This window comes from Heloderma suspectum, chromosome 7 (assembly GCF_057233095.1).
Source record: "Heloderma suspectum isolate Gila_16-S chromosome 7, 16-S_ref, whole genome shotgun sequence".
Lineage (NCBI taxonomy): Eukaryota > Metazoa > Chordata > Lepidosauria > Squamata > Helodermatidae > Heloderma > Heloderma suspectum.
In genome coordinates, this window is record NC_139464.1 from 56,405,238 (window position 1) to 56,429,715 (window position 24,478).

Sequence of the window (24,478 nt, forward strand, 5' to 3'; positions counted from 1 at the left end):
AACTGGGTGCTCACTATTGTCCTTCGCGGATACAAAATAGAATTCAACACTGTCCCACCTCTGGGCCCAGTCCGGACCATTCCACCTTCGGAGGTCCTTCACAAAGAAACCCAATCTCTCCTACGAAAGGGCCCATCCATCATGTTCTTCCAAACCCCAGTAGGGAGGGGTTCTTCTCTCAGGTACTTCACGGTACGAAAATGGGACGGAGGCCTCTGGCCCATTCTAGACTTTCGAGACTTGAACACGTTTATCACCCCCAAGAGGTTCAGGATGACAACCCTAGCCACAATTCTCTCACTCCTTCAGAAGGGCTCTTGGTTCGCCACAATCGACCTCGAGGATGCATACTTCCACGTAGCCATAGCACACTCACACAGAAAATTCCTCCGCTTTGCGATTGGGGAAGAACTTTTCCAGATCAACGTTCTATTGTTCGGTCTTTCAACAGCCACGTGTGTTCACCAAGTGCATGGCTGTGGTCTGCGCTTACCTGCTTTTCAGGGGAGTGGAGATCTACCCGTATCTCGATGATTGGCTGCTAGTGGACTCCTCTCGAGAAGCCTTATTGCACGCTATCATGAACATCTTAAACCTTCTTCAGGCACTGGGACTACGGATCAACAAGGAAATGTCTCATTTGACCCCGACATGAACGATTCAATTCATCGGGGCCGTCCTCGATTCCAGAACAGGCCGAGCATACCTTCCGACGAACCATATCACAAATCTCATTGCACAAGCTTCTTCGATATTCATCACTTGCTGGGTCACAGCATGTAACATCCAATGCCTACTTGGCCACATGGCAGCAACGGTGTCGGTTGTGTAATGGGCCTGACTACGGATGAAGCCAGTACAAAACTGGTCCATCCGGACCTTTGATCTGACCTGCAACCCCCTTTTTGTCACAATCCTGGTACTGGAGGAGGTTGCTGTCAGCCTGAAGTGATGGATGGACTCTAGACACTTGACCCAGGGGATGCCTTTCCTTCCCACTCCTCCATCCAGGGTTCTTACCACAGATGCCTCCCTCCTAGGTTGGGGAGCACATTGCAGCCCCCTGTGAGCTCAGGGTCTCTGGTCCTCCAAAGAAAGACTGTACCACATACATTTCCTGGAGTTGATGGCAGTTTGGAAAGCTCTCTGCGCCTTCAAACCATGCCTCCGATGTCGAGACATCCAGAACCTCACAGACAACACCACAGTTCTCTGGTACCTCAACAAACAGGGTGGAACGCACTCCTCCCGTCTTCTCTCTCACACTCTACACCTTTACAACTGGGTCAAGTTGTAAAGGACATTCGTTGCCAAGGACATTCGCTTGACCACTCTCCATATTGCAGGACAAGACAACTTGTTGGCAGACTCTCTCAACTGCCTCCTTTAGTGCTCCCATGAATTGCAGTTGGCCAAGGCAGTTCTGCAACTGATTTTCAACCAGTGGGGACAACCAGAGATTGATCTCTTCACGACTCCAGTGAACACAGCCTGCAGACAGTTCTGCTTCAGAGCCGGAGTTGGCCATGGGTCACTAGGCAATGCCTTTTTCCTAGAATGGACGGACTGCCTATTCTATCTTTTCCCCCCATTCCCACCACTCACGAGAGTGATCTCCAAAATCAGATAGGAAGCCACGAACTGCATCCTAATAGCCCCCTGGTGACCCAGGCAGCCCTGGTTCACAATGCTACGGAACCTAGCACATGGAGATTGCTTGCCGCTCCCACTGATAGACAACCTGATTTCCCGGGACCAAGGTTGGATCCTCCATCCTGATCTCCACACCCCGAACCTCACAGCATGGAGGATCCAACCGTCACACACCACTCTCCATTGATCCCACCGACAGTGCAGGCTGTACTCGAGGCGGCAAGAAAACCATCCACACGCCGCTCGTACTCAGCCAAATGGGCTTCCTTTGTTCAGTTTGCAATCAGCACCAACTGTAATCCTAATAACTGTCATCTGATCGATATTTTGTCCTTCCTCCAGCACCTCTCCAGCAAAGTACTCCTCCATCAAAGCGTATGCTTCGGCGATTTCTGCTATGCGGGGCAACATCGACGCGTGCCCCATCTTTAGCCACCCTTTATGCAAACAATTCTTGCGGGGACTCAGAAACTCCCCCCCCACCCCCGTGAGAGACTTCGTTCCGCAATGAGACCTGACTCTGGTGCTCAATAGCCTCACATCGGTGCCATTTGAACTGCTCGCTGCTGTGGACTTGAGGCTGCTCTCTTGGGAGGTCGCCTTCTTGGTAGCCATTACGACATCAAGGAGAGCAAGCGAGCTTATACCATTTTTCACAAGGACAAGGTGGTCCTTCAGCCGGACTTAGCGTTCCCTCCAAAGATGGTCACGGACTTCCATGTGAATCAGCTGATCGTCCTCCCCGCCTTCTTTCCATCTCCGGCTTCTAATTTGGAAAGGCGGCTGCACACTCGAGATGTCCGGAGAGCCCTGGCTTTTTAAAGGTCTCAGAACCTTTCTGCAACTCGCAACAGCTCTTCCTCTGCTACAGAGGACACAATAAGGTGGCCTCCTGGATAGTGCACACCATCCGACTGGCGTACGAAGCTCCAGGAAGGACTTACCGAACCAAATTCGGGCTCATTTGATGAGGGGAGTGTCGAATTCTACAACTTTTACAAGGGGTGTCCCTCTTGTAGACTTACGTAAGGCGGCTACCTGGTCTAAGCCTTCTACCTTCATAAAGCACTACAGATGGGACGTTCGAGCTTGAGTAGACTGTGCCTTTGGCAGGGCTGTGCTTTAGTCGGTACTACATTGAGACACTGACCCACCTCCGGCAAGTTAGCTTGTTACTTGCCCATATGTGTGGTGCACAGAGACCACGAAGAAGAAAGTCAGGTTGCTTACCTGAAAGTGTAGTTCTTCGAGTGGTCATCTGTGCATTCACACAACCCTCCCACCATCCTCATTTCTATGTCAACAGTCTGTTGGTACTGAGGTATTCTTCTCTCGGTCCAGGACCCTTGCGGTCTCAAGGAACTGAGGGGAAGGCGGGAACCCACGCTATATATACCACAGGCGGTGGGGGAGGGGTTCCTGCCAAAAAACTCTGCAGCTTGGAAGTTTCCCAAACGAGTTTCTGCACAGGGACAGGGCCGGTATGTGTGAATGCACAGATGACCGCTCAAAGAACTACACTTACAGGTAAGCAACCTGACTATTCATGTGTTTAAAAAGAAGTCTTAGTTTTGATTCAGATGAGCCTGTGCATCACAGTGACTGTTTAAAAAACTTGCTGTAGGGCAGCCTCTGCCAACCTGGTACCTCCGGAGGTGCTTGCCTGGAACTCCCATACTTCCCAGCTAGCATGCAGTCAAACACCTCAGGAGGGAAACAGGCTGGGAAGGCAGCCGTAGGGTGACCCATTGCATAGAGAGGTGATGTGGCCCAGGGCAGAAGTGCAGAACCTCTTTCAGTCCCAGGGCCAGATTCCATTTTGGAGAAGCTGTTGGGGCCCACATTCCAGTGGCGGGGAGGGCTGTAGGCACAAGCGGCAAAGCCAGAAATACCAGCATAGTTTAGCTGAAAGCCCTTACTGCCAGTGCCTAAGCCTTAGGAGAGGCATGTTAACCTTTTAGAATGGAGAAAAAGAACTGCACAAAACTAGTGGAGGCTGGTGGCTCTGATTTCGGTGGGGCAAAGAAGCCATTCTGGGTTTCAATCAGAGCCAGCCAGAACTCTAAAGGAGCTATCCAAGGTGCTGACTTTATTTTGGGGATACAGTCCAGCACCTTGGATAGCTCAGAGTTCTGACAGAAACCCAGAAGGGATGCACAGCCCCACCAAAATCGGCGCCAGCAGCCTCCACTGCACAAAAGCCAGGAAACCACCAAACAGTCAGTGGTCAGGGGAAAGAGGTTGGGGCCAGGGGAAAGGTGGGTAGTCTTCTGGAGAACCGGAGGTCTCCAGGCCTGAGGTTCTGCACCCCTGATCTAAGGCCAGCTCAAGACATTTTGCTTCCTGAGGCAAAGGACAGGATAGTCCCTTCCCCATTCCAGACATAGAATCCAGCCAGGCTGGTAATTGAATCTTACTTCAATAATGACAACACAGTGGTTGTCACCACATCTGAGGGCAGGAGACCAGTCTGGGCAGGCTAGTGGCACACTCAGCCCTGTCTCTCAACGGCTGGGAAGGAGCTCTGAATAGACCTTTAGCTTTTGCTGGGGAAAGGTCAGTCTGCACTGAGTGTGATTGGGTACTTCCCGAATGCAGAATTCAATCACTCAGCAGAGAAAACAGCCCAGAACAGTGATTCAGGCAGATACAAAGGGGCGTGTGCCTTTCAGCTTAGGTAGCTCTTACTATAAAAGACCATAACCATCCTGGCTGTAAGAGTGAGCTATTCACCTAAAGTTGTTACAAAATCCAACATTTGAGAAACCCTATTGTATTGTTGCACCACGTGAACTGCAGGCAAGCATCATGGCATGGGGGATACCAACCTGGCCCTGGGTGTCCACAGGAATTTGGGGCGGGGGGGAAGTAAACATGCACAATGGTATGTGATTGTAATTTGAACGCATGCAATGCACTTGTGCATTGTCGTTGTGTGTGTGCTTTGTTGCTTAAGAGTCATGTTCCATGGCATTTAGAAACCTACACAGAAGTGGCAGGAAATCCTGGAAATTTAACCCCAAGTTAGAGAGTTGCTGCTGCTGCTTTTTATTTTTTATTTTTTTTAATGAAAGCTGGGAATCTGGGGATTATGGTTTATCCAGAAGGAGGCAACTGCTCCCTTGCCAATCAGATTGCAAGAAGGTGGCTCTCGCTTCCCTGCCAGAAAAAAAAATACAGCTTCAAATTCCAGTTTGGCACTGGAGAGCAGAAGGAAATCGTCCTCTGGCCTCTGCCAGCAACCAGGGGATTGAGAGCCACTGGGAGGTTCCGCCCCCTGCCTTCCAGGAAGGGCATCAGGGTAAGTGAGGCTTGTAAACCACCTTGAGACTGATTAGACTGAAAGGCAGGGGTAGGGCCTGTGTCAAGGACAGGGCTGGGCATTTGTCGAGGGCCCACATCCCAGCAGGGGCCCACTGACAAGAGCTCGCTGGAGTTGCACCTCCTCTTCACCACCGCAAACTGCTTTTTCGCCCACTTCTCACTCTGGCACGGGCAGTGGTGGTGGTGAGAAGGAGGAGCAGTAGATACCATTGCGCACTTGCTCAGTGGCTGTCTGCCTGTCAAGCAAAGAACTGGCAGCAATGATGAGAAAGGAGGAGGAGCAAGATCAGCTGGTGCCAATGGCAGTGAGACAGTAGACTCATTGAGAAAGGGGCCCCATCTTGCCCAAGAGCCCTCGGAAACCTGGAGCTGGCACTGGGCAGGGGTATGCCTCTTCAAAATACATCTTGAGTCAGGCCATTTCTCTGTCTAGCCCAGTACTGTCAACACTGACTGGCAGCATCTCTCCAGGCTTTCAGGCAGGATGCTTACCTAGCTGACCTGGAGATGCCAGGAACTGAACCTGGGATTTTCTGCATGCAAAGTATGTGCCCTGCCACTGAGCTACAGCCCTTCCCCCTTCTCTAAGCATTGCACAGAAGTGAGAAAGTTGTCACCACTCTCCAGCTCGACTGAACTTAATGTTTTTGTGTGGTCTCTAATGACTGATCAATACGTCTGTGGTAATTAGAAGCTGCCTACTCTCTGTTTGCTGAATCACAGGCTATTTTAAACACAGCAGGATCCAGTGAAATGGATCCTCCCTAGGGAGAATCGTGGGGTAAAACCACACAAAAAAAAATCACCTATTTAACCTAGCAACCTTGAACAGAGGGTAGGCTTTAAGAGCTTACAAGGATGGCTTTCTACAGTTGCATTTTGTAAATGTGTATGAAGTTCATTCATACAATTTTCTTGAAGCCATTGCACCTCGAGAAATAAGAAGCTGCTGCTTTGATAAGCCACAGTGATGCCCTTTGCCTTTGTACGGTGAAACATAACGTAATCAGAAATAATCTATTATTCTTACTTAAGCAGACACTGCAAACCAAATGTTGCCACGTGGAGTGCTCCTGTTCACGGTTCCAGACAGACAGCCACGTCCTCTTCCAGGATACTGCATTACAGGGATCCCCAAACTTTTTGGGCCTGTGGGCACATTTGGGAATTTGAGAAACTGCTGTGGGCACCACCACAAAATGTCTAATTAGTGGTTTGCCGCTTTGGCATCTACCTGTCGTATGTATGGATCTTCGGCTGTGTGCTATTCAGCAAAAACTTTTGTTTCCTGTCTTTTGGACACCACAACATCTCTTTAGGGCACAATCCTATGCAGATAGGCAGCCACCTCCAAACTCGGAGGCAACCGCCTATCCAATGCAGGGCAGGAGAAGCACGGGGGGGATCGTTCCCTCCGCGCTTCTCCCGCCCTGCATTTCCGGCTAGACAGCCGGGACAGCGAAGTGGGGGAGGAGGCTGCCAGACAACACATTGGATGTGTCATACTGGCATTTCCGCCCTCCCTGCCCCGGAACGCCCCCCGGAACGCCCCGTTTCGGCTGCTCCACGCTCCTCTTGCGAGAGCGGGGCACAGGGCTTTTCCGTGCTGCGTGGAATGGGGGGAAGGTCGGTTCTCTGGGAACTGACCTCGGAGCGCGGGCTCTGAGGTTGGTTCCCGGAAAGCAAGATATCCTATGGCCATCTAGCCACTGACTAGCAGCCATAGGATTGCTCCCTCCATAAGGGGTTGTCTAATTTGGCTGATTACTGGCAGTGCAATGCAGCTAATGCTTCTTTTAAACAGATGTTCTGGCAGTGTCCAGTAGTTGCTTCTTTGAGGAATGAGGTTATTACACAGATAAATTTTGTACTGGAACAGTCTTTAATATTCACTGATGTACACTCTTTTAAATTGTTTACATGCTTCATGGAAATTAACAAACGGTCAGTGTAAATAGATTCTCTGTGCTCTTTTGACAGCTAAAGGACTGATATTACAACATTGGAAGGATAAACACTTCTGCAATGGACCTTACACTTTCAATATTTGAATGGGTGGCATATAGACACCATCTTCAAATGGATACTTTTTGGATATTTGGTCCACTTTTTCTGAAGCCTATGTATAATAGTTAGAAAGTTGTATGCATTTCATATGTATCCATTGCTATGGCTATATACAAATCCATGTACGTATATTAAAAAAAAGGTTTGTGGGGGCCCCTGCTCCATTTTATGTTCCTACCCCCATTTTCCATTTTCTCTCTCACACACACACTGACAGACACTCAGTGTTCTGTGGCGACTGAGCATGCTCAGTCCTCACTGGGCTGTTTTGCAAGGCGGGGGTGGGGGGATAGGGAAGAGGTAAAGCAAGAAGTGACATGAAGTGGCAAGAAGGATTTCCTAAAACCACACAGCTGGAATGCGGAGGGAGTGAGCCAAAACCAGATCGGACAATGGTTGTCCTTCATCTTTTGCATTGGAAATGATGATGTCATGAGTGCTGTTGTAAATACAGCACTCACAGAAGTTTCATCTTGAATGGAGAACTATATCTCCACTCAAGACAACAAGAGTGATGACTCTCTCACACACACAGAATAAATTTTTGGTCCTGCCATCCCACTAACACTCCCCTCACTAAACCCACAAATTATGCCCTAAACGAGCAAATTGAGAGGTGCCTGTGGCATCCTCACACTGCTCATCTTTTCTACTGCCATCTGACACCTCCTCCTCCTTGATCCTTTCTAACCCTTGGAATGTGAACATTTTCTCCTTGGTTGGTTCTCTTTCTTATCAAAACAATCATTCCTCTATTGGTGGCAGCTCTTCCTCCATTAAGGCTCTGTGGGGCTTTATATTATTATTATTAGCATTAGCATTAGCATTTCTATACCACCCCATAGCTGAAGCTCTCTGGGCAGTTTACAAAAGTTAAAAAATTAAATACAATATAGTATTCTAGGCCCTGTTTCAGAAGTGGGCAACTTGTGGCCTAGAACTCCCATTAGCCCTCACCATTGGCTGTGCTCGGTGGGGCTGATGGGTGTTGTAGCCAAAACATGGAGGGCCACAAGTTGCCCCCCCCCATTCTATGCTCACTCTGCACTCTTGCTCTGAGAAGCCTACTCAAATATAACAATGCCCACATTTCTGTCTGCGTGACTCAGTCGCACTTCAAACTCAGTCTGTTTGACCTGATCTACTCATCTTTCCTCCTATACCTAACTTCCTTGTTTTTTCAGCATCACCACTTCCTGCTATTTCAACCAAATTGTCGCATTTTTGATCCGACATCATCATTTGCCCTCAACTGATGGCATAAGCATCTCCCTCCAAAACACTGCTGATAGCCATCATTTCCTCCCTGTTCTTAGCAGCATTATTCTGGCTCATCTACAGACTAATGCAAACTTTGCTTTCATCAGTTGATACCTGTATTTCCACCTCTGTGGCTAAAAGTATTCACCTTAGCTGATGCACTGATGAGATAAAGCATGTCTTCGACTTTACCCCCTTGTCCTGTGTACCCTATTTGGGTCAGCTGCCTGGCACAAAAGGGACTAGGAGCATTGCCCTCAGCTCTCCTAGCTTTGGGGAAGAGTGTTTTCACTCTGGCAAAATGTCCCTTGCGCTTTGGTGGGCTTCACCTCTCTTTCTTCCCAAGGTACCAATCTGCATAACCTCCATGTAATACAGTAATCATGTCTTAATGTCAGTTGAACCTACCTGGGAAAAGCTGCTGATCTCCCTTCAAAATAAAAGTGGTAGTGGCAAGCTGAAACTTCTGTGAGTTTCTGTGTATTTGCAACAGCACTCTTGCCATCATAATCTCAAATTTAAACATCAAAGGATCATTTGATTGGGCAATAGTTTTTGGCTTCCTTATACATTTCAGTCGTGTGGTTCAGGCAGCCTCATCTCATCTTTCATTGGTTTCCTAGTAAAACATAGGAAACATAGGAAGCTGCCTTATACTGAGTCAGACCATTTGTCCATCTAGCCCGGTACTGTCTACACTGACTGGCAGCCATTCTCCAGGGTTTCAGGCAGGATGCTCTCCATGCCCTACCTGTGGTAGCCAGGGATCGAACTTGGGAACTTCTGCATGCAACGTATGTGCTCTGTCACACTGAGCTACGCCCTGCCGTACCTCAGTGAACTAACTCACAGGTAGACCCACTGGTTTCATGACCTGCATCCTAGGGGATTTCAGCAAATCCAGTCATCACAGACACTGGGCAGGCAAATGCAAGATCCCAAGATCCATTTTTGACACTGACATATAAAGCACCTGTAAGGGGGAGGCTTTTACAGAGAGATGTGGCTGGCAGGACAGGAAGGGGGTTGCTTAACCTTTTCCTACCCACTGGTTTTCTCATTTTATTTATTTAGGGTGCAATCCTATGGCCACTAGTCAGTGGCTAGACAGCCATAGGATACATCGGTTCCCGGGAACTGACCTCGGAGCCCGCACTTCAAGGTCAGTTCCCTGAGAATCGACTTTCCCACCCTCCCATGCTGCCTCATAGGCAGCACAGAATGGCCTGGCACCCCACAGAGGAGTGTGGAGTGGCAAAAATGGGGTGTTCCGGGGCAGGGAACTTGGAAATGCCAGTACGACACATCCAACACGTTGTCCAGCAGCCTCCTCCCCCTGTCCGCTGTCCCGCAGCTAGACAGCCTCAATTGGCTGTCTAGCCACAAATGCAGGGCAGGAGAAGTGTGGAGGGGATGATCCCCTCCGCACTTCACCTGCCCTGCATTGGATAGGTGCTCCCTCCAGGTATTTTCCCCCCGCTCCTCAGCCAAAAAAGACTCCCAGGGCAGCTTCTTTCTTTCATTTTTATACCACCCAGTAGCCAAAGCTCTCTGAGTGGTTCACAAAATTAAAACTACAACACAAAATACAATATAAAATATAATAGATTAAAACTACAGAATAAAAATACAACCAGAGTAAAACTTAGCAGTATTGCAGATATTTAAAATGCAATAGCAGATTTAAGACAGCAGAGCTAAAAAAAACTAGAATGCTAAAAATGCCTACAGAAATAAGGTCTCCACCTGGCGCTGGAAAGAGTACAACGTAGGCGCCAGGCAAGCCTCTCTAGGGAGTTCGTTCCCCAACCAGGGTGCTGTAGCAAAAGATGCCTTTTTCCTGGTAGCCACCTCCCTTACCTCTTTTGGCAGGGGTTCCTGGAGAAGGACCCCTGAAGGTTATCTTAGGGTCCAGGCAGGTACGTATGGGAGGAGGCTGGCCCCAAGCCGTTTAGGGCTTTGACTGTTAATACCAGCTTACAATCAGTCAGTAAAATAAGATGGTCCCTGCCCCATAGGCTTACAGTCTAAAAAGATACAACACACAAGGGAAAGGGGAGGAGACGAGAAAAGGAAAAAAAATAAGTAGATTTTCAGCAGGGCTGGAGGAATAGCCCTGCTTCACCCCTCATCTCCTGGCAGGAGAGGGCAGTCCAACCCTACCACCACTACCACCACCTTTTCCCAAGCAAATACATCTTGAAAGCCCCAGCTGGGGGAAAGCAGTGGGGATGGGGAGAGAGGGCTTGCAGTGGGAAAAGTGGCTTAGTGATTGTCAGTTAGCATTTCAGTATCTCCAATAATCCTGTTTCTAATAGCCAACCCAGATGGAAAACAGAATACAACAAGGTGATATCAGGTACATTCTGCTCATCTTGACAGGAAATGTGATTTTTTCAGTGTGGCAACCACGTAGGAAGCTGCCTCATACCAAGTCAGAGTGTTGGTTCATCTAGTTCAGTACTGCCTTCCCTGGGGGTGGGCAAACATCAGACTTGCAGGGTCTACTTTGTTTTTGTCTATTTATTACATTTCTATAACTCCTAATAGCTGGAGCTGTCTGGGCAGTTCACAACAGTTAAAACCACAAAATACAGCAATATAATAGACTATAATATAAAACTTAGAAGTTTAAAACTACAGTATAAAATCAGAGTAAAAACCAGTAGCAGTGTAAAGATATACTGTAAAGTAAATATACAACAAATACAATGCAAAACTACAATAAACAAATTTAAAACAAAAACTGAAGAACTTAAAATGCCTGGGAGAATAGAAAGCTCTTCACTTGGCAATGAGAAGACTACAACACAGGCGCTTGGTGAGCCACTCTGGAGAGCAAGGGAGGCTAGCAGATATGATTTCAGTGGGGCGGGGATTCCATTCTGGATTTTAGTTACAACCAGCCAGAAGTCTGAAGGTGCTGGGCCCATTTTGAGGATAGGGTCCAACACCTTGGATAGCTCCTTTAGACTTCTGGCTAGTTGTAACCAAAACCAAGAATGGAATCTCTGCCCCACCGAAATTGGATCCACCAGCCTCTCTTGCTGGAAAGGGTATTCCACAATCTGGGTGCCACAACTGAAAAGGCCCTTTCCTAAATAGCCACCAATCTCATTTTATTTGGTGGGGACACCCGAAGGAGAACCTCTGAAGATGATCTTAGGGTCTGGGCTGTTATATATGGGAGGAGATAGTCCTTTAAATAACCTGGTGCCAAGCCATTTAGGGCTTTGAAAGTTAATAACAACACTTTGAATTGGGCTTAGAATGGACTGGCAGCCAGTGGAGATCACGAAGCACTGGTATTAATATGTTCATATCGACCAATCCTTGCTAACAGTCTTGCTTCTCTGTTTGGGACCAGCTTAAGTTTCCGTACCATTTTCAAAGGCAGCCCCAAGTATAATGCATTGCAGTAATCCAGGCGATGTCCGACTAGAGTTGGATATCAAATGGTGGCTCAAGCACTGGAGCCAGATGCAACTTGATGGCATGAGGCAACACCAGTTAACTACCACACCCCATAAGCCAAGCAGCTGCAAAATCCGAATGACTGCAGATCAGGGATTCTCACACAAAATGGCAGAGCTGCATCAAGAGCTGGCCAAAGGCAACCAATTAATATTGATATTTTACAGGAGGAGAACATTGTGTGTGAGAGATCAGCATAAGGAAGGTCAGCCATGGCAGAGTGTTTCTTACTTGGCCTTTTACTTGCAATTATTACACTGCAGTCAGAAAACCATGCCCATCTACTACAAAACCTCCAGAGATCTACCAGTCGACCCTGGCCTACCTTCTGCCCATGCCTGTTCCACACCAATTGGCAGTGGCTCTCCAGTTTCAGACAGGGGACTTTCCCAGCCCTACCTGGAGATGCCTGGGATTGAACCTGGGACCTGCAGGCAAAGGTCCATTTCTTCACTTATCTGTAGCAGATGCTGACATGTTTCTCATATGAAAGCAAATGAGGCCCATGAATTCCCACATTCACTTCCAGCGGATCTGGGTCTGCTTCCGTCCAGCACAAACACCTTTACGTTGGAAGGCAGAGATGCTTCTCACCGAGGTCATGTTTGTGCCAGCAGTTTTTGCCAGGGTGTGCAAAGAAATCTTTCAGCTTCCTTATCATGCTCATAGATCAGAGCTCTTCCCAGCCTTTTCACCTCCAAGCCATCTCACTGTGCTGAGTGTTCCTTTCCTGTTTACCCAACTGTGCCATTTTATTACCCGGTGGGATGTTTTCCCTTTAAAGCTCAGGGAGACGCCTTGCTTGTTTTTCCCCCCTCAAACTCTCCTGGGATATGCTGGCGTCTTTTAAGGCAGTCCATCCTGTTTTCAAAGTTCCTGTCTTGTTGAGAACAATCAGTTTTAGATGTTTTCAACAGCCCACATACTGGAACTTTTAAAAAACCCATATGACATCCAATTCATCTTCCCCATCCACCCAAAAAGTTTCTCTTACTTTTGTATGTTCCCAAGAAGTCAGCTTTCAAGATACAAGGCAACCCTTAATGCATGACATTGGCAGGAGAAAACCACTAAATATATAAAAATGTATATGATCAAAGGGTAGTAAGGCCAGCAAGTCAATACTTGGAATGGAACCTATCAGGGCATGGTGTTACACTGCTGTGGTAGGGTATAAGGTCTGTATTGCAAAAGGGCAGGTTAACACATACATTGTAAGAACACTGCATTAAGTGGGCAAATTCTTGGTAAGGCTTTCACCTTTTTCTAGCAGGGCTGTTGTGCCTTTGAAAACTGTAGAATGGCAGAAATGTAATCGTGGCAGCTTTTCTCACCCCTGGAAAAATATGGTATCCCTAGTTTCCAGTACTTAAAAGATTACACTGAGCGCAATCTCAGCCACACTGAATCATTTGTCATTCTCATTGATTCCAATGGGATACATTTAAGCACATGCTTAACTCTGCCATTGAAAACAATGGGATTCAGAGGTACTTTATTTGGGATGACAGCAGCACAGCCAAACTGGTCCTTCCAGATGTGTTGGGAGTACAACTCCCACTATTCCTAGCCTGCATGGCCAAGGACCATGTTGCTTGGGAATGATGGGAGTTGTAGTCAAACTCATCTGGCGGGCACCAGGTTGGGGAAGGCATCCTAGCCGTATAATCTTTTGCAGGTCCTGATGATTTTATTTCCACTGAGAGACAAGAGTTGAGCGCTATGCGATTCACAACTCTGAACACTATATGGGCCTATGCTCATAAATCAAGATTCTGAGCTCTGGTAATTAACAAAGGGAAGTTACGCAATCTCCAACCTACCACTTAGACCTTCTCAAAAGTCATTACATCCTGCTGAATACATAAGGCTGGCCAACACTTCCTGTGTAAATGATAAAAGCTGATAATGTATCTCCATCTTCCAAAAGCACAGGTGCTACAGATCAGGACAGTCTGTCATACCAACTGAGAGTCCCTGTGCCAAGCAAAAGGCATGAATCATTTCATGCTGACTTAGAATTCATATGAGGTTTTTTAAAAAAATTGCGAACATGAAACTGATGTACATTGGCATGGGTCCACTGACTTTCATTCAGCCTCACTGCTTTACATCAGCTGTGGCTGAGTGACTGTATTTTGTACTCTCAGCTTCCCTAAAACCTAATGGACTGTTGGCATTCATGGATGCATTCCTCTCTCTCTCTTGTGCATGCGCACACTCAGCATCCTCTTACAGGCTGGCTTCCTGCTTGTGATTTTTCTCCGGGACACTCTCTTCCAATAATGACACTCTTGAAAGCTTGAGAGAGAGATCCTGTTATAAAACAGATGATTAAGCAGAATATTATTATTCCTTTTTAAAGCAATACTTGAAGGGAAGCCAAAATAGTCTGTTAATCCTTATGGCCAGTTTTGCATTGCTCAACCCAGGACCAAGATACCTTAAGAACCACTTCCTTCTGTATCAGAGGTGCAGAACCTCAGGCCCAGGGGCCAAATATTGCCTTCCTTGAGTCTCAATCCAGTCCTCAAGCTATGCCCCCTTTCCCCTGGATCAGCAATCATTTGGTGGTTCACAGACTTTTGTGCAGTTTTTCCCCATTCTAAAAGGCTGAAGCGCCTCTCCTAAGGCTTAATTACTGGACTTAATTACTGGCCAATGTGTTGGTACTTTTTTTTTAGTATTATTTTGGCCCTGCCCATTTGCCTTCAGTCCCACCCATCACTGGAATGCAGCCCCTGGGAGCTTCTCGGAAATGGAATTTGGCCCTTGGGCTGAAAGAAATTCTGCATCCCTGTTCTATATGAAGCTGCCTGAGTGTATGCCATCACTGTTAAGGGTACCATGCACAGGCAAGAGACACAGACCTTTCCCTGCTCTGGAAGCTCAATTGTGGACAATTCCTCCAGCAGGAGATCTCCCCGGCTCAATTTTTGTTTGCTTTCCAATGGGCAGTTACGTTCTACTTAATGCTTCAGGCTTTTGACTTCTGACTTTCTGCCAATTTTAACTGATCTATTGGTGCTTCTGTTTGTTTTTTTATTATGATGTTCTAATGACATTTTAATTTTGTATGTTTTATGGCTGCTTCTTAAATGAGATGGTTATTTGCAGTGAAAAGAGGCATATATAAATATATTGGATCCAGATTTAGTCATCCTCAGTCAAGCTAGAGTTCACTCACTGACACAGTGGGATTTTAGTTTGTCATGTTTTCAGTGGGTCCTCTCTAAACATAACTAGATCTGGAACCAACCCATGGATGGATGGATGGACGGATGGATAAATGAAAAATTTATTGTAGAACAGAAAAACTCATGTTCTCCATTCTTGAGTAGTCTGAGGACTAAATTTATCCAAAAGGGTTTATATGACAGTTAAGATTCTATGCATGCAGTATGTCAGCCCAACATGGTGTTTTGGCAGGGCTGGCTCCAATTTTGAGGGGCCTCCCAACAGGGGCCCAGTCAGTGGCCCTGCCCAGCTTTGGGCTTACCTGGCATGTTCTAGATTAAGAAGGAGCCTACCAGGCTCAGTTCAAGGCAGGCCAGACAAGGTCTGAGAACAAAGCTCAGTTCAAGGCAGGCCAGACTTTAGAGCTCCTAGCAAGCAACTTGCTCTGACAAGGTCTGAGACCAAGGCTCAGTTCAAGGCAGGCCACACATTATAGATCCTAGCAGGCAACTTGTTCTGACAAGGTCTGAGGGCAAACTGAAGCCTTTTATGCCTCAGCCCAAAGGCCCCCTTCCAGACTCCCCCCCCCCCGCTTCTTGCAAAGTGGACGCCTTAAAGGGGCAGGCCTCTGGCCTGGAGCCTTGCACGCCTGCATCTCTCCAAGCACACATGCCTGGTGCATTGCCAGCATCGGCTCCATGGTATGTGGGGCTCTTGGATAAAGAGCTGCTGACCCAGTGTTGGAGCTAGGCTCGTGGGACTCTGTCATCTCAGGCTTGGGGGGTCTTTGGTGGCTCAGGGGTCTCGGGTTCTGCAGTGGTGCTCTGGCCTAGAGTTTCCTCTGTTGGCACCACTGGCTCTTCAGCCTCCAAGTCCATGTCACTGCTGAACTCTGGGGTCATGGCAGAGGTAGTGGTTAAATCTGGGAAGCTGCTTACTGTTTTAATTTCCCTGAATTCCCCAGAGTGACACTATATCAGGTAACACTGACACTCCCACCAGGTAAAGTCATGTCTGGGGAAATGGGCAGGCAGGAGAGCTAAGGCAGGTGGCATCGGTGCTGGCGGGGTTGGTCGGGTGATTTGGGTCCAGTAGTTACCTGAGGTGCTGGGTGCTGATGCCAGCCCAGGCTCTTGGCACAAAGGAGAATTTCCAGTATTGGACAAAGTATCAGAGGGCTTCTCTTGTCCGGTGGATACAGAATGTGGGACAGTGACCATGGCTCAGTGGTAGAGCACCTGCTTTGCATGCAGAAAACCCCTGGCATCTCCAGGTAGAGCTACAAGGGAATTCTGCCTGAAACCCTGGAGAGTCGCTGCCTGTTAGTGTCACCAATACTGGGCTAGATGGACCAGCGGTCCAACTCAGTATTAGGCAGCTTCTTATGTTCCTACGTTCAAATCCCAGATCAATAATGTATTTTCAGCATGTCACTATCAATCTTGGAGTGCAAATACCTCTTCCTATGGGGCAGCATTGAAAGTGACATTGATGAGAACAGAGAGCCAAAAACTGGTAGAAGGATGCGGCCTGGTTTTGCTGTGCTCTTCATTGCAAAGCTTTCAGAGGTGGATCCAGAGAAACACACAGTTGTGAAAGCGAGATCTTTTTGATTTTAGATCAGGTGCCAAGTCCATCCCTGTCCACTCAGTGCTACGCTGGAGGGGCTACTGTGGAATAGTTGCAGCTGGTAAATGCTGAACAACAGCCAAGGAAAAGTAGTTAAAGTTAGGGTACCATAAAAATGCTTCTTTGCCTGACAATCCCAGTAGGCCTGCCATTTTTTATCTGCATGCTATCTGAGGAACTAGTGTCTGTTCAAAAATAACGGTGTTGAAGGTTTCACAAATGATCCTCAGCATCTTATCTCAAGAAGTGTTTTGCTTCCAGGGTAATGTCTATTTCTATCTGGCTTGGCAGTCATCATAGTGCCCTATGAAACTAAAGGGTGCAATCCTATGCATGTTTATACACACACAGAAAGTCCTACAACTCCCAGCATCCTTTGGGGAGGGGGGGTGAATGTGTGTGTGAGAGAGAGACATTTTTGCACCCTTAGTCTTTAAGATGTTGCAGAACACTCTGTCACAGTCATTGGGAGTCCCAGCTTCTTCACTATAAGTAGCAACCTCAAAGGTTATTTCTAGTTTCATGAAGTTCCCATGCATAATTAAAGGTGCAATCCTATGCACGCTTAGACAGAAAAACATGTCTTAAGATGGCTGATTGGGGCATGCCGGGAGTTGTAGGGTTTTTTTCTGTCTAAACATGCATAGGATTGTGCCCTTAACCTGAGTGCCTGAACACAGAGATCAAACACTCTTGCCTGGATCCATCTCTTCATGTAGACATCCACAGCATGCTGCCAATTGATTCCCTCCCCTGCTATGGTATCCACAGCTTATCTGAGGCACCTCAGGCAAATATGCAGATTCTTCTGGCCTTCTCAAATAAATACTGTGAGGCTGATATGACATTTGCTAGATGTAGTCTTAAGAAGGCTTTAACTACCGTGCTGAAAGCAGGATAAAGGAACTGCCAGCAGCAGGGCGGGGGCGAGAATAAAGCCATGAAATGCCCAGAATCCTGGATAATGAATTCATCAGGGGTTGCTAGCAGCTGCAAACCACCTTGTTTCATTTGCAGAAAGATGGGCTTTTGTTCACGAACAGGCTTACAGTCACGCCTGAGCTGCAACAAGCCAGAGATGCCTGACAGCTGAAGGCACCTGGATTCATAGAATCACTGAGTTTCAGGCACCCTGGTAAGTTACCTGGTCCAGTCTCCTTGACGCATCCCCTTCGGTTTGGCCATCCAGCCTCTGCTTGAAGACCTCCGGCAGAGGAAGAGGGCCAGGACCCCTCTTCATTATTGGTTCCACTGATGAGCTGCTCTAACCCGTAAGAAGTCTGCTCTCCTGCGGCTTAAGCCATTTGGATCTAGTCCTGTCCTCTGGGGCAGCAGCAAACACACCTTTATTTATTTATCTGAAGTATTTGTATTAGTGCTGTGCTGAAAATTTCTCCCACATTTTTTTTTTTTTTTACCATCCTCATTCAATTTCATAGAAGAGAAATTGTTTTCGAAAAGAAATTCAACGGTGAAGACATTTCGGAGAAATTCTCATGGGTTGGGTTTGGGTTTCTTGGGCTTACCTTATTTAGGAGGTGGCTTGGGGTGAACACAAGTATACAATGTTTTTCATTGTACAGTCATCTCTCTGGCAGCCTGTAGCCTCCTCAGCTTCCTCCACTTCAATTAAAGCCCAGCGGAAGGCAACATGAGGTAATTCCTCTCTCAGGGCTTTTTCAGATCAGGATGTGCAGGCAGTCTGGGAGGCTAGTTGTGATTAGGGAAGCTCAAAAGCACCACCAAAAGAAATTCAACATAAATTATATGCTGTCCTGAGGCAGAACAATGGAAGCCCCTTTCAAGGGGGAAGAAAACTCTCCAGAAACTGGAGGACATATTTTGCCAAAGCCCAACTCCATCTCATCCCTGGAGCTTGACAGAACACTGCCCCCCCACACACACACACCTGCAATGTGGTGGATGGAAATGGGGGCCAGCCTGCCAACACAGTTGATGCTGTTGCAGCAGGAAAACCCCCCAAACCCTTACCAAAACTAAAAGAAGCTGTGCTACAAGCCCTGCCAATGGGGAGCCCTACCTGGGAGAAACTGTTGAGAATTTCTCCTTTCCCTGGAGAAATTTGGTGAAATTGTCTCCCAAATTTCTCTGCCCACAAATAAGGTGGAGAATTTTGAGAGGCCGTCTGTGCACAGCTCTAATTTTTGTCCTGCACTTCAGCCAAAAAAGGTTCCTTGAGTGGCTTATAGCAAAAAAGCCAGTCCCTGCCCACAGGCTTGCAATCTAAAGGGACACAACACACAAGGAAAAAGTGATGGGGAGGGAAGAGGAAAAAACAGGTAGACTGTCAGCAGGGCTGGTGGAATGGCCCTGCTTCCCCTCTCATCTCCTGGTTGGGGGATGGGGGGTGGTGGAAAGGAGAGGCAGTCCAACTGGAGCAGGCTGCGATGTTCCCTGTGTCTGCTCCTGTCTCCTCACTCTTTCTTTGTGCTCTTCTAGGTGATAGCCCTTTAGGTATTGTATTATCATATCCCACCCCACTGTGCTATCCTATCCCTTCCCAGTCTTCTCCAGGCTAAACATATCCAGTTCCTTCAACTTGTTCCCTCCTGTGAATCGGTTCCAATTTGTCTTTCATCCTTCTTAAAGTGTGGCATCAAGGACTGGACACAGTGCTCCAGATGTGATCTGACTAGAGTAAAACGAAGTGGAACTATTGGGTGGTATCCAGTTTTAGTCTAACTTAAGTCCATTCATTTCAGTTGGTCTATTCTAAGTAGGACTAACACTGAATACAACCCATTGCTTCCCATGATTTGGAAGCTCTGGTTAGTTTAATGCAGCTTATAATTGCATTGGCCCTTTTGGTAGCTGCATCACACAGCTGATCCATAGCCAGCTATTGACAACAATCTCTAGATCCTTTTCACATGTACCAACAGGAGGTATGATGGTTCAGTACACAGAGTGGTGCCTTTATCTCTGTGCCAGCTGCAAAAGAAAGGTGAGGCAAGCTACTTTTGTTCTCCTCACCCAATCATTTGTCTGAGTCAGCAAAATTGGTCTCCATGAGATCCTGGGAGCACTGCACAGTTTGATGGGTCTGTATCTTGCTTTGATGGGCAGTGTTGAAAACCATGTTATGTAATCCACCCTAGAAATGTGGTTGAAGGGTAGCATAATGAATTAATGAATTAATTAGTGCAATTGAGTTCAGGGTGAAATAAGGCTTCATCATTGCACCAACTCAGTTTGACATCTTTTTCTCTGTGAATGCTGCAAGTCTATCATGCTTTGAAGATGGACAGTTGCCATATTTAGCATGCTCAGACAAGGAAGCTCACAGAAGACAGAACAGTATATACATAATGCACATGGATGAGAGTGAAGATTTAAATGGAGCTATTATTAAACAGAGTGTATATGGTATTGTCCCCTTCATGGATCACTGCCTTGTTGTGGCGAAGGGGCTTGCGTAACTCAGTGAAGCCATAAGCTATGCCGTGCAGGGCCACCCAAGACGGACAGGTCATGGCAGAGAGTTCTGACAAAATGTGGTCCACTGGAACAGGAAATGGCAACCCACTCCAGTATTCTTGCCAAGAAAACCCCATGGAACGTATCACAAGGCTAAAAGAGATGACGCCGGAAGATGAGCCCCTCAGGTCGGAAGGTGTCCAATATGCTACTGGGGAAGAGCAGAGGGTATTTCCAAGTAGCGCCAGAAAGAGTGAAGCGGCTGGGCCAAACCCGAAAGGACACTCAGCTGTGGATGTGTCTGGTGGTGAAAAGAAAATCCGATGCTGTAAAGAACAATATTGTTTAGGAACCTGGAATGTCAGATCAATGAATCAAGGTAAGCTGGAGGTGGTCAAACATGAGATGGCAAGATTGAACATCGACATCTTGGGAATCAGCGAACTAAAATGGACAGGCATGGGCGAATTTAATTCAGGTGACCATCATATCTACTATTGTGGGCAAGAATCCCTTAGAAGAAATGGAGTAGCACTCATAGTCAACAAAAGGGTGGGAAAAGCAGTACTGGGGTACAATCTCAAAAATGATAGAATGATCTCAGTACGAATCCAAGGCAAACCATTCAACATCACAGTAATTCAAGTCTATGCCCCAACCACTGAGGCCGAAGAAGCTGAGGTTGATCGGTTCTATGAAGACCTACAACACCTTCTAGAACTAACACCAAAAAAAGATGTCCTCTTCATCATAGGGGATTGGAATGCTAAAGTAGGAAGTCAAGAAATCACCGGGATAACAGGCAGGCATGGCCTTGGTGTACAAAATGAAGCAGGACAAAAGCTAATAGAGTTTTGCCAAGAGAACATGCTGATCATAGCAAACACTCTTTTCCAACAGCACAAGAGGCGACTCTACACATGGACATCACCAGATGGTCAATATCGAAATCAGATTGATTATGTCCTTTGCAGCCAAAGATGGAGAAGCTCCATACAGTCAGTAAAAACAAGACCTGGAGCTGACTGTGGCTCAGATCATGAGCTGCTTCTTGCAAAATTTCATCTTAAATTGAAGAACGTCGGGAAAACCACTAAACCGTTCAGGAATGACCTAAATCATATCCCTGATGAATATACAGTGGAGGTGAGGAATAGATTTCAGGGATTAGACCTGATAGACAGAGTGCCTGAGGAACTATGGACGGAGGTCCGTAACATTGTTCAGGAGGCAGCAACGAAATCCATCCCAAAGAAAAAGAAATGCAAGAAAGCAAAGTGGTTGTCTGATGAGGCTTTACAAGTAGCTCACGAAAGAAGGGAAGCGAAAAGCAAGGGAGAAAGGGGAAGATATACCCAACTGAACACAGAGTTCCAGAGAATAGCAAGGAGAGACAAGAAGGCCTTCCTAAATGAACAATGCAAAGAAATCGAGGAAAACAACAGAATGGGAAAGACTAGAGATCTCTTCAAGAAAATTGGAGATCTCAAGGGAACGTTTTGTGCAAAGACGGGCATGATAAAGGACAAAGAAGGCAGGGACCTAACAGAAGCAGATGAGATTAAGAAGAGGTGGCAAGAATACACAGAAGAACTATACAGGAAAGATCTGAATGTCCCTGATAGCCATGATAGTGCGGTCACTGAACTTGAGCCGGACATCCTAGAGAGTGAAGTCAAGTGGGCCTTAGGAAGCATTAGTAACAACAAAGCTAGCGGAGATTACAGTATTCCAGCCAAACTATTTAAAATCCTAAAAGATGATGCTGTTAAAGTGCTGCATTCAATATGCCAACAAATCTGGAACACTCAACAGTGGCCACAAGACTGGAAAAGGTCAGTTTACATTCCAATTCCAAAGAAGGGCAACGCCAAAGAGTGTTCAAACTACCGCACAATTGCGCTCATTTCACATGCCAGCAAGGTGATGCTCAAAATCCTACAAGCTAGGCTTCAGCAGTATGCGAACCGAGAACTACCGGAAGTACAAGCTGGGTTTAGAAGAGGCAGAGGAACTAGAGATCAAATCGCCATCATTCGCTGCATCATGGAGAAAGCAAGAGAATTCCAGAAAAACGTCTATTTCTGCTTCATTGACTACGCTAAAGCCTTTGATTGTGTGGATCACAACAAACTGTGGCAAATTCTTAAAGTGATGGGAGTACCAGACCACCTTACCTGTCTCCTGAGAAACCTGTACGAGGGTCAAGAAGCAACAGTAAGAACCGAACATGGAACAACCGATTGGTTCAAAATTGGGAAAGGAGTACGACAAGGCTGCATATTGTCACCCTGCTTATTTAACTTATATGCAGAGTACATCATGAGAAATGCCGGGTTGGATGAATCAGAGGTCGGAATTAAGATTGCTGGGAGAATTATCAACAACCTCCGATATGCAGACGATACCACCCTAATGGCAGAAAGCGAAGAGGATCTCAAGAGCCTCTTGTTGAGGGTGAAAGAGGAGAGTGCAAAAGCTGGTTTGAAACTCAACATTAAAAAAACGAAGATCATGGCATCTGGCCCCATCACTTCCTGGCATATAGAAGGGGAAGAAATGGAAGCAGTGACAGATTTTACTTTCCTGGGCTCCAAGATCACCGCAGACGGTGACTGTAGCCATGAAATTAAAAGACGCTTGCTCCTGGGGTGGAAAGCTATGGCCAACCTAGACAGCATAGTAAGAAGCAGAGACATCACCTTGCCGACAAAGGTCCGTCTAATCAAAGCTATGGTTTTCCCAGTAGTAATGTATGGCTGTGAGAGCTGGACTATAAGGAAGGCTGAGCGCCGAAGAATTGATGCTTTCGAACTGTGGTGCTGGAGAAGACTCTTACGAGTCCCCTGGACTGCAAGGAGGTCAAATCAGTCCATCCTAAAGGAAATCAACCCTGAGTGCTCATTGGAAGGACAGATACTGAAGCTGAAGCTCCAATATTTTGGCCACCTAATGCGAAGAGAAAACTCCCTGGAAAAGACCCTGATGCTGGGAAAGACTGAAGGCCAAAGGAGAAGGGGACGGCAGAGGATGAGATGGCTAGATAGCATCACGGATGCACTGAATATGAACTTGAGCACGCTCCGGGAGAGAGCACAGGACAGGAAGGCCTGGCGTGCTATGGTCCATGGGGTCACGAAGAGTCGGACACGACTGAACGACTGAACAACAACTAATATGGTATTGTATATCTCATTCTAAATCAATTATTTTGATAGAACTCTCTTTCCATTTCTTCTGGTCATCCGCTTGATCTTTTCTCCTACCTTGCAGGTCATATGAAATGCTGCCAACTGATAGGAAGAATTATTTTTAGGGGGGCACAGCTGGAAGGAAGGAAGGAGGAAAGAAAGAAAAGAAAGAAAGAAAATTCCTTTCATATGCAAGAAATATTAAAGCCTTTAATGAGGAAGAAAGGTTAAATCCTAGTTTATTAGAAGCTGAACAGGAAGGATTTGTCATGCTGGTACAAAAAGTGAACCTAAGAGGACTTGCCTGTTCTTGTAATCAGACATAGTCTGGCATGCCACGTACCTGACCTTTCAACAAACCACAACACCTGAAACACAGACAAGCCCGAGCAGCCAAACAGTTAATTTTGTGATGTGTTCACATCTCATAACTAGGATTCAGATGCTTTGGGTATAGACATCCCTGTTAGGAGACTGGGTTCTCATTCAGGAATTCACCCAATTGCATCACCTTGTTGACTGCTGAAATCAAAACCTGGCCTGACTTTAAAGTACCAGTTTTCAACAAATGTCAAATCTTTTGCTTCAGCATTGGTATATGTACTACAAGGCCTCAAAAAGGAATTTACCTCAACCCTGTTCCCTTTACTGATTACACCAGTATATCCTGAAAAAAACCTTCCATTGTTCCCCATTTGGATGTTGAGCACAAATAGCAATTCCCAAAGAAGGAACATTATTGTGCAGCATTGCACATGTCACAACATGGCTCTTCAGCTGAGTAAATTGCCCTAAGTGTGCACAGCTCAGAACTCCCCAGACCTGCAATGAGGACAGGCGTGTGGGGTGCATGAGTCTCAGTGGGGCTTGTGGCAATCAGATGCACAGTATGAATGCACCCTGGCTTGTGGGCAGGGGTTAGGGGGGAAGCATCCTTATTGGCTTCAGTTTGAAACTGTTCAGTCACAGTATGTGTGTGAGAGAGAGAGAGGGAGGGAGAGCATGCATAGGAAATGCGTAGCAATGAGAGAGAACTGCAAAACAAAACACAAGAGGGAAGGAGGAACAAAGGACAGACTATTTGTCCAGTTAGCCCAGGAGTAAGCAACATTGTGCCTGCAAGACTGATGTGCTCCCGGACACCTTTCTTGGTGCCTGCTGAGGTGGCTGTTTGTGTGCGCGCACATGCATGAGAGTGTCTATGGGTGGTGAGCCACCTGGTTGGTGATCCAGAGTGTGAGAGAGAAAGAAATGGGGGTGGATGT

General features: G+C 46.8%; 1 protein-coding gene across 9 annotated transcripts in view; it reads left to right on the top strand.

Annotated features, from left to right (window-relative positions):
• The window catches only part of POC1B (POC1 centriolar protein B), a 124,486-nt gene that overhangs the window by 85,089 nt on the left and 14,919 nt on the right, over positions 1-24,478 (top strand). For 3 of the 9 annotated variants that reach the window (XM_084810316.1, XM_084810336.1, XM_084810314.1), the window contains one exon: positions 6,016-17,581. The exons of 2 other annotated variants lie outside the window; for them this stretch is intronic. In XM_084810316.1, coding sequence (XP_084666442.1) covers positions 6,016-6,184 — 169 coding nt within the window. In that variant the 3' untranslated portion in view covers positions 6,185-17,581. Of the gene's footprint in view, positions 1-6,015; positions 17,582-17,601; positions 18,002-24,478 lie in introns of those variants that run through there. 4 more of the 9 variants (XR_014784379.1, XM_084810334.1, XR_014784380.1 and 1 more) reach the window with 3 other exon arrangements.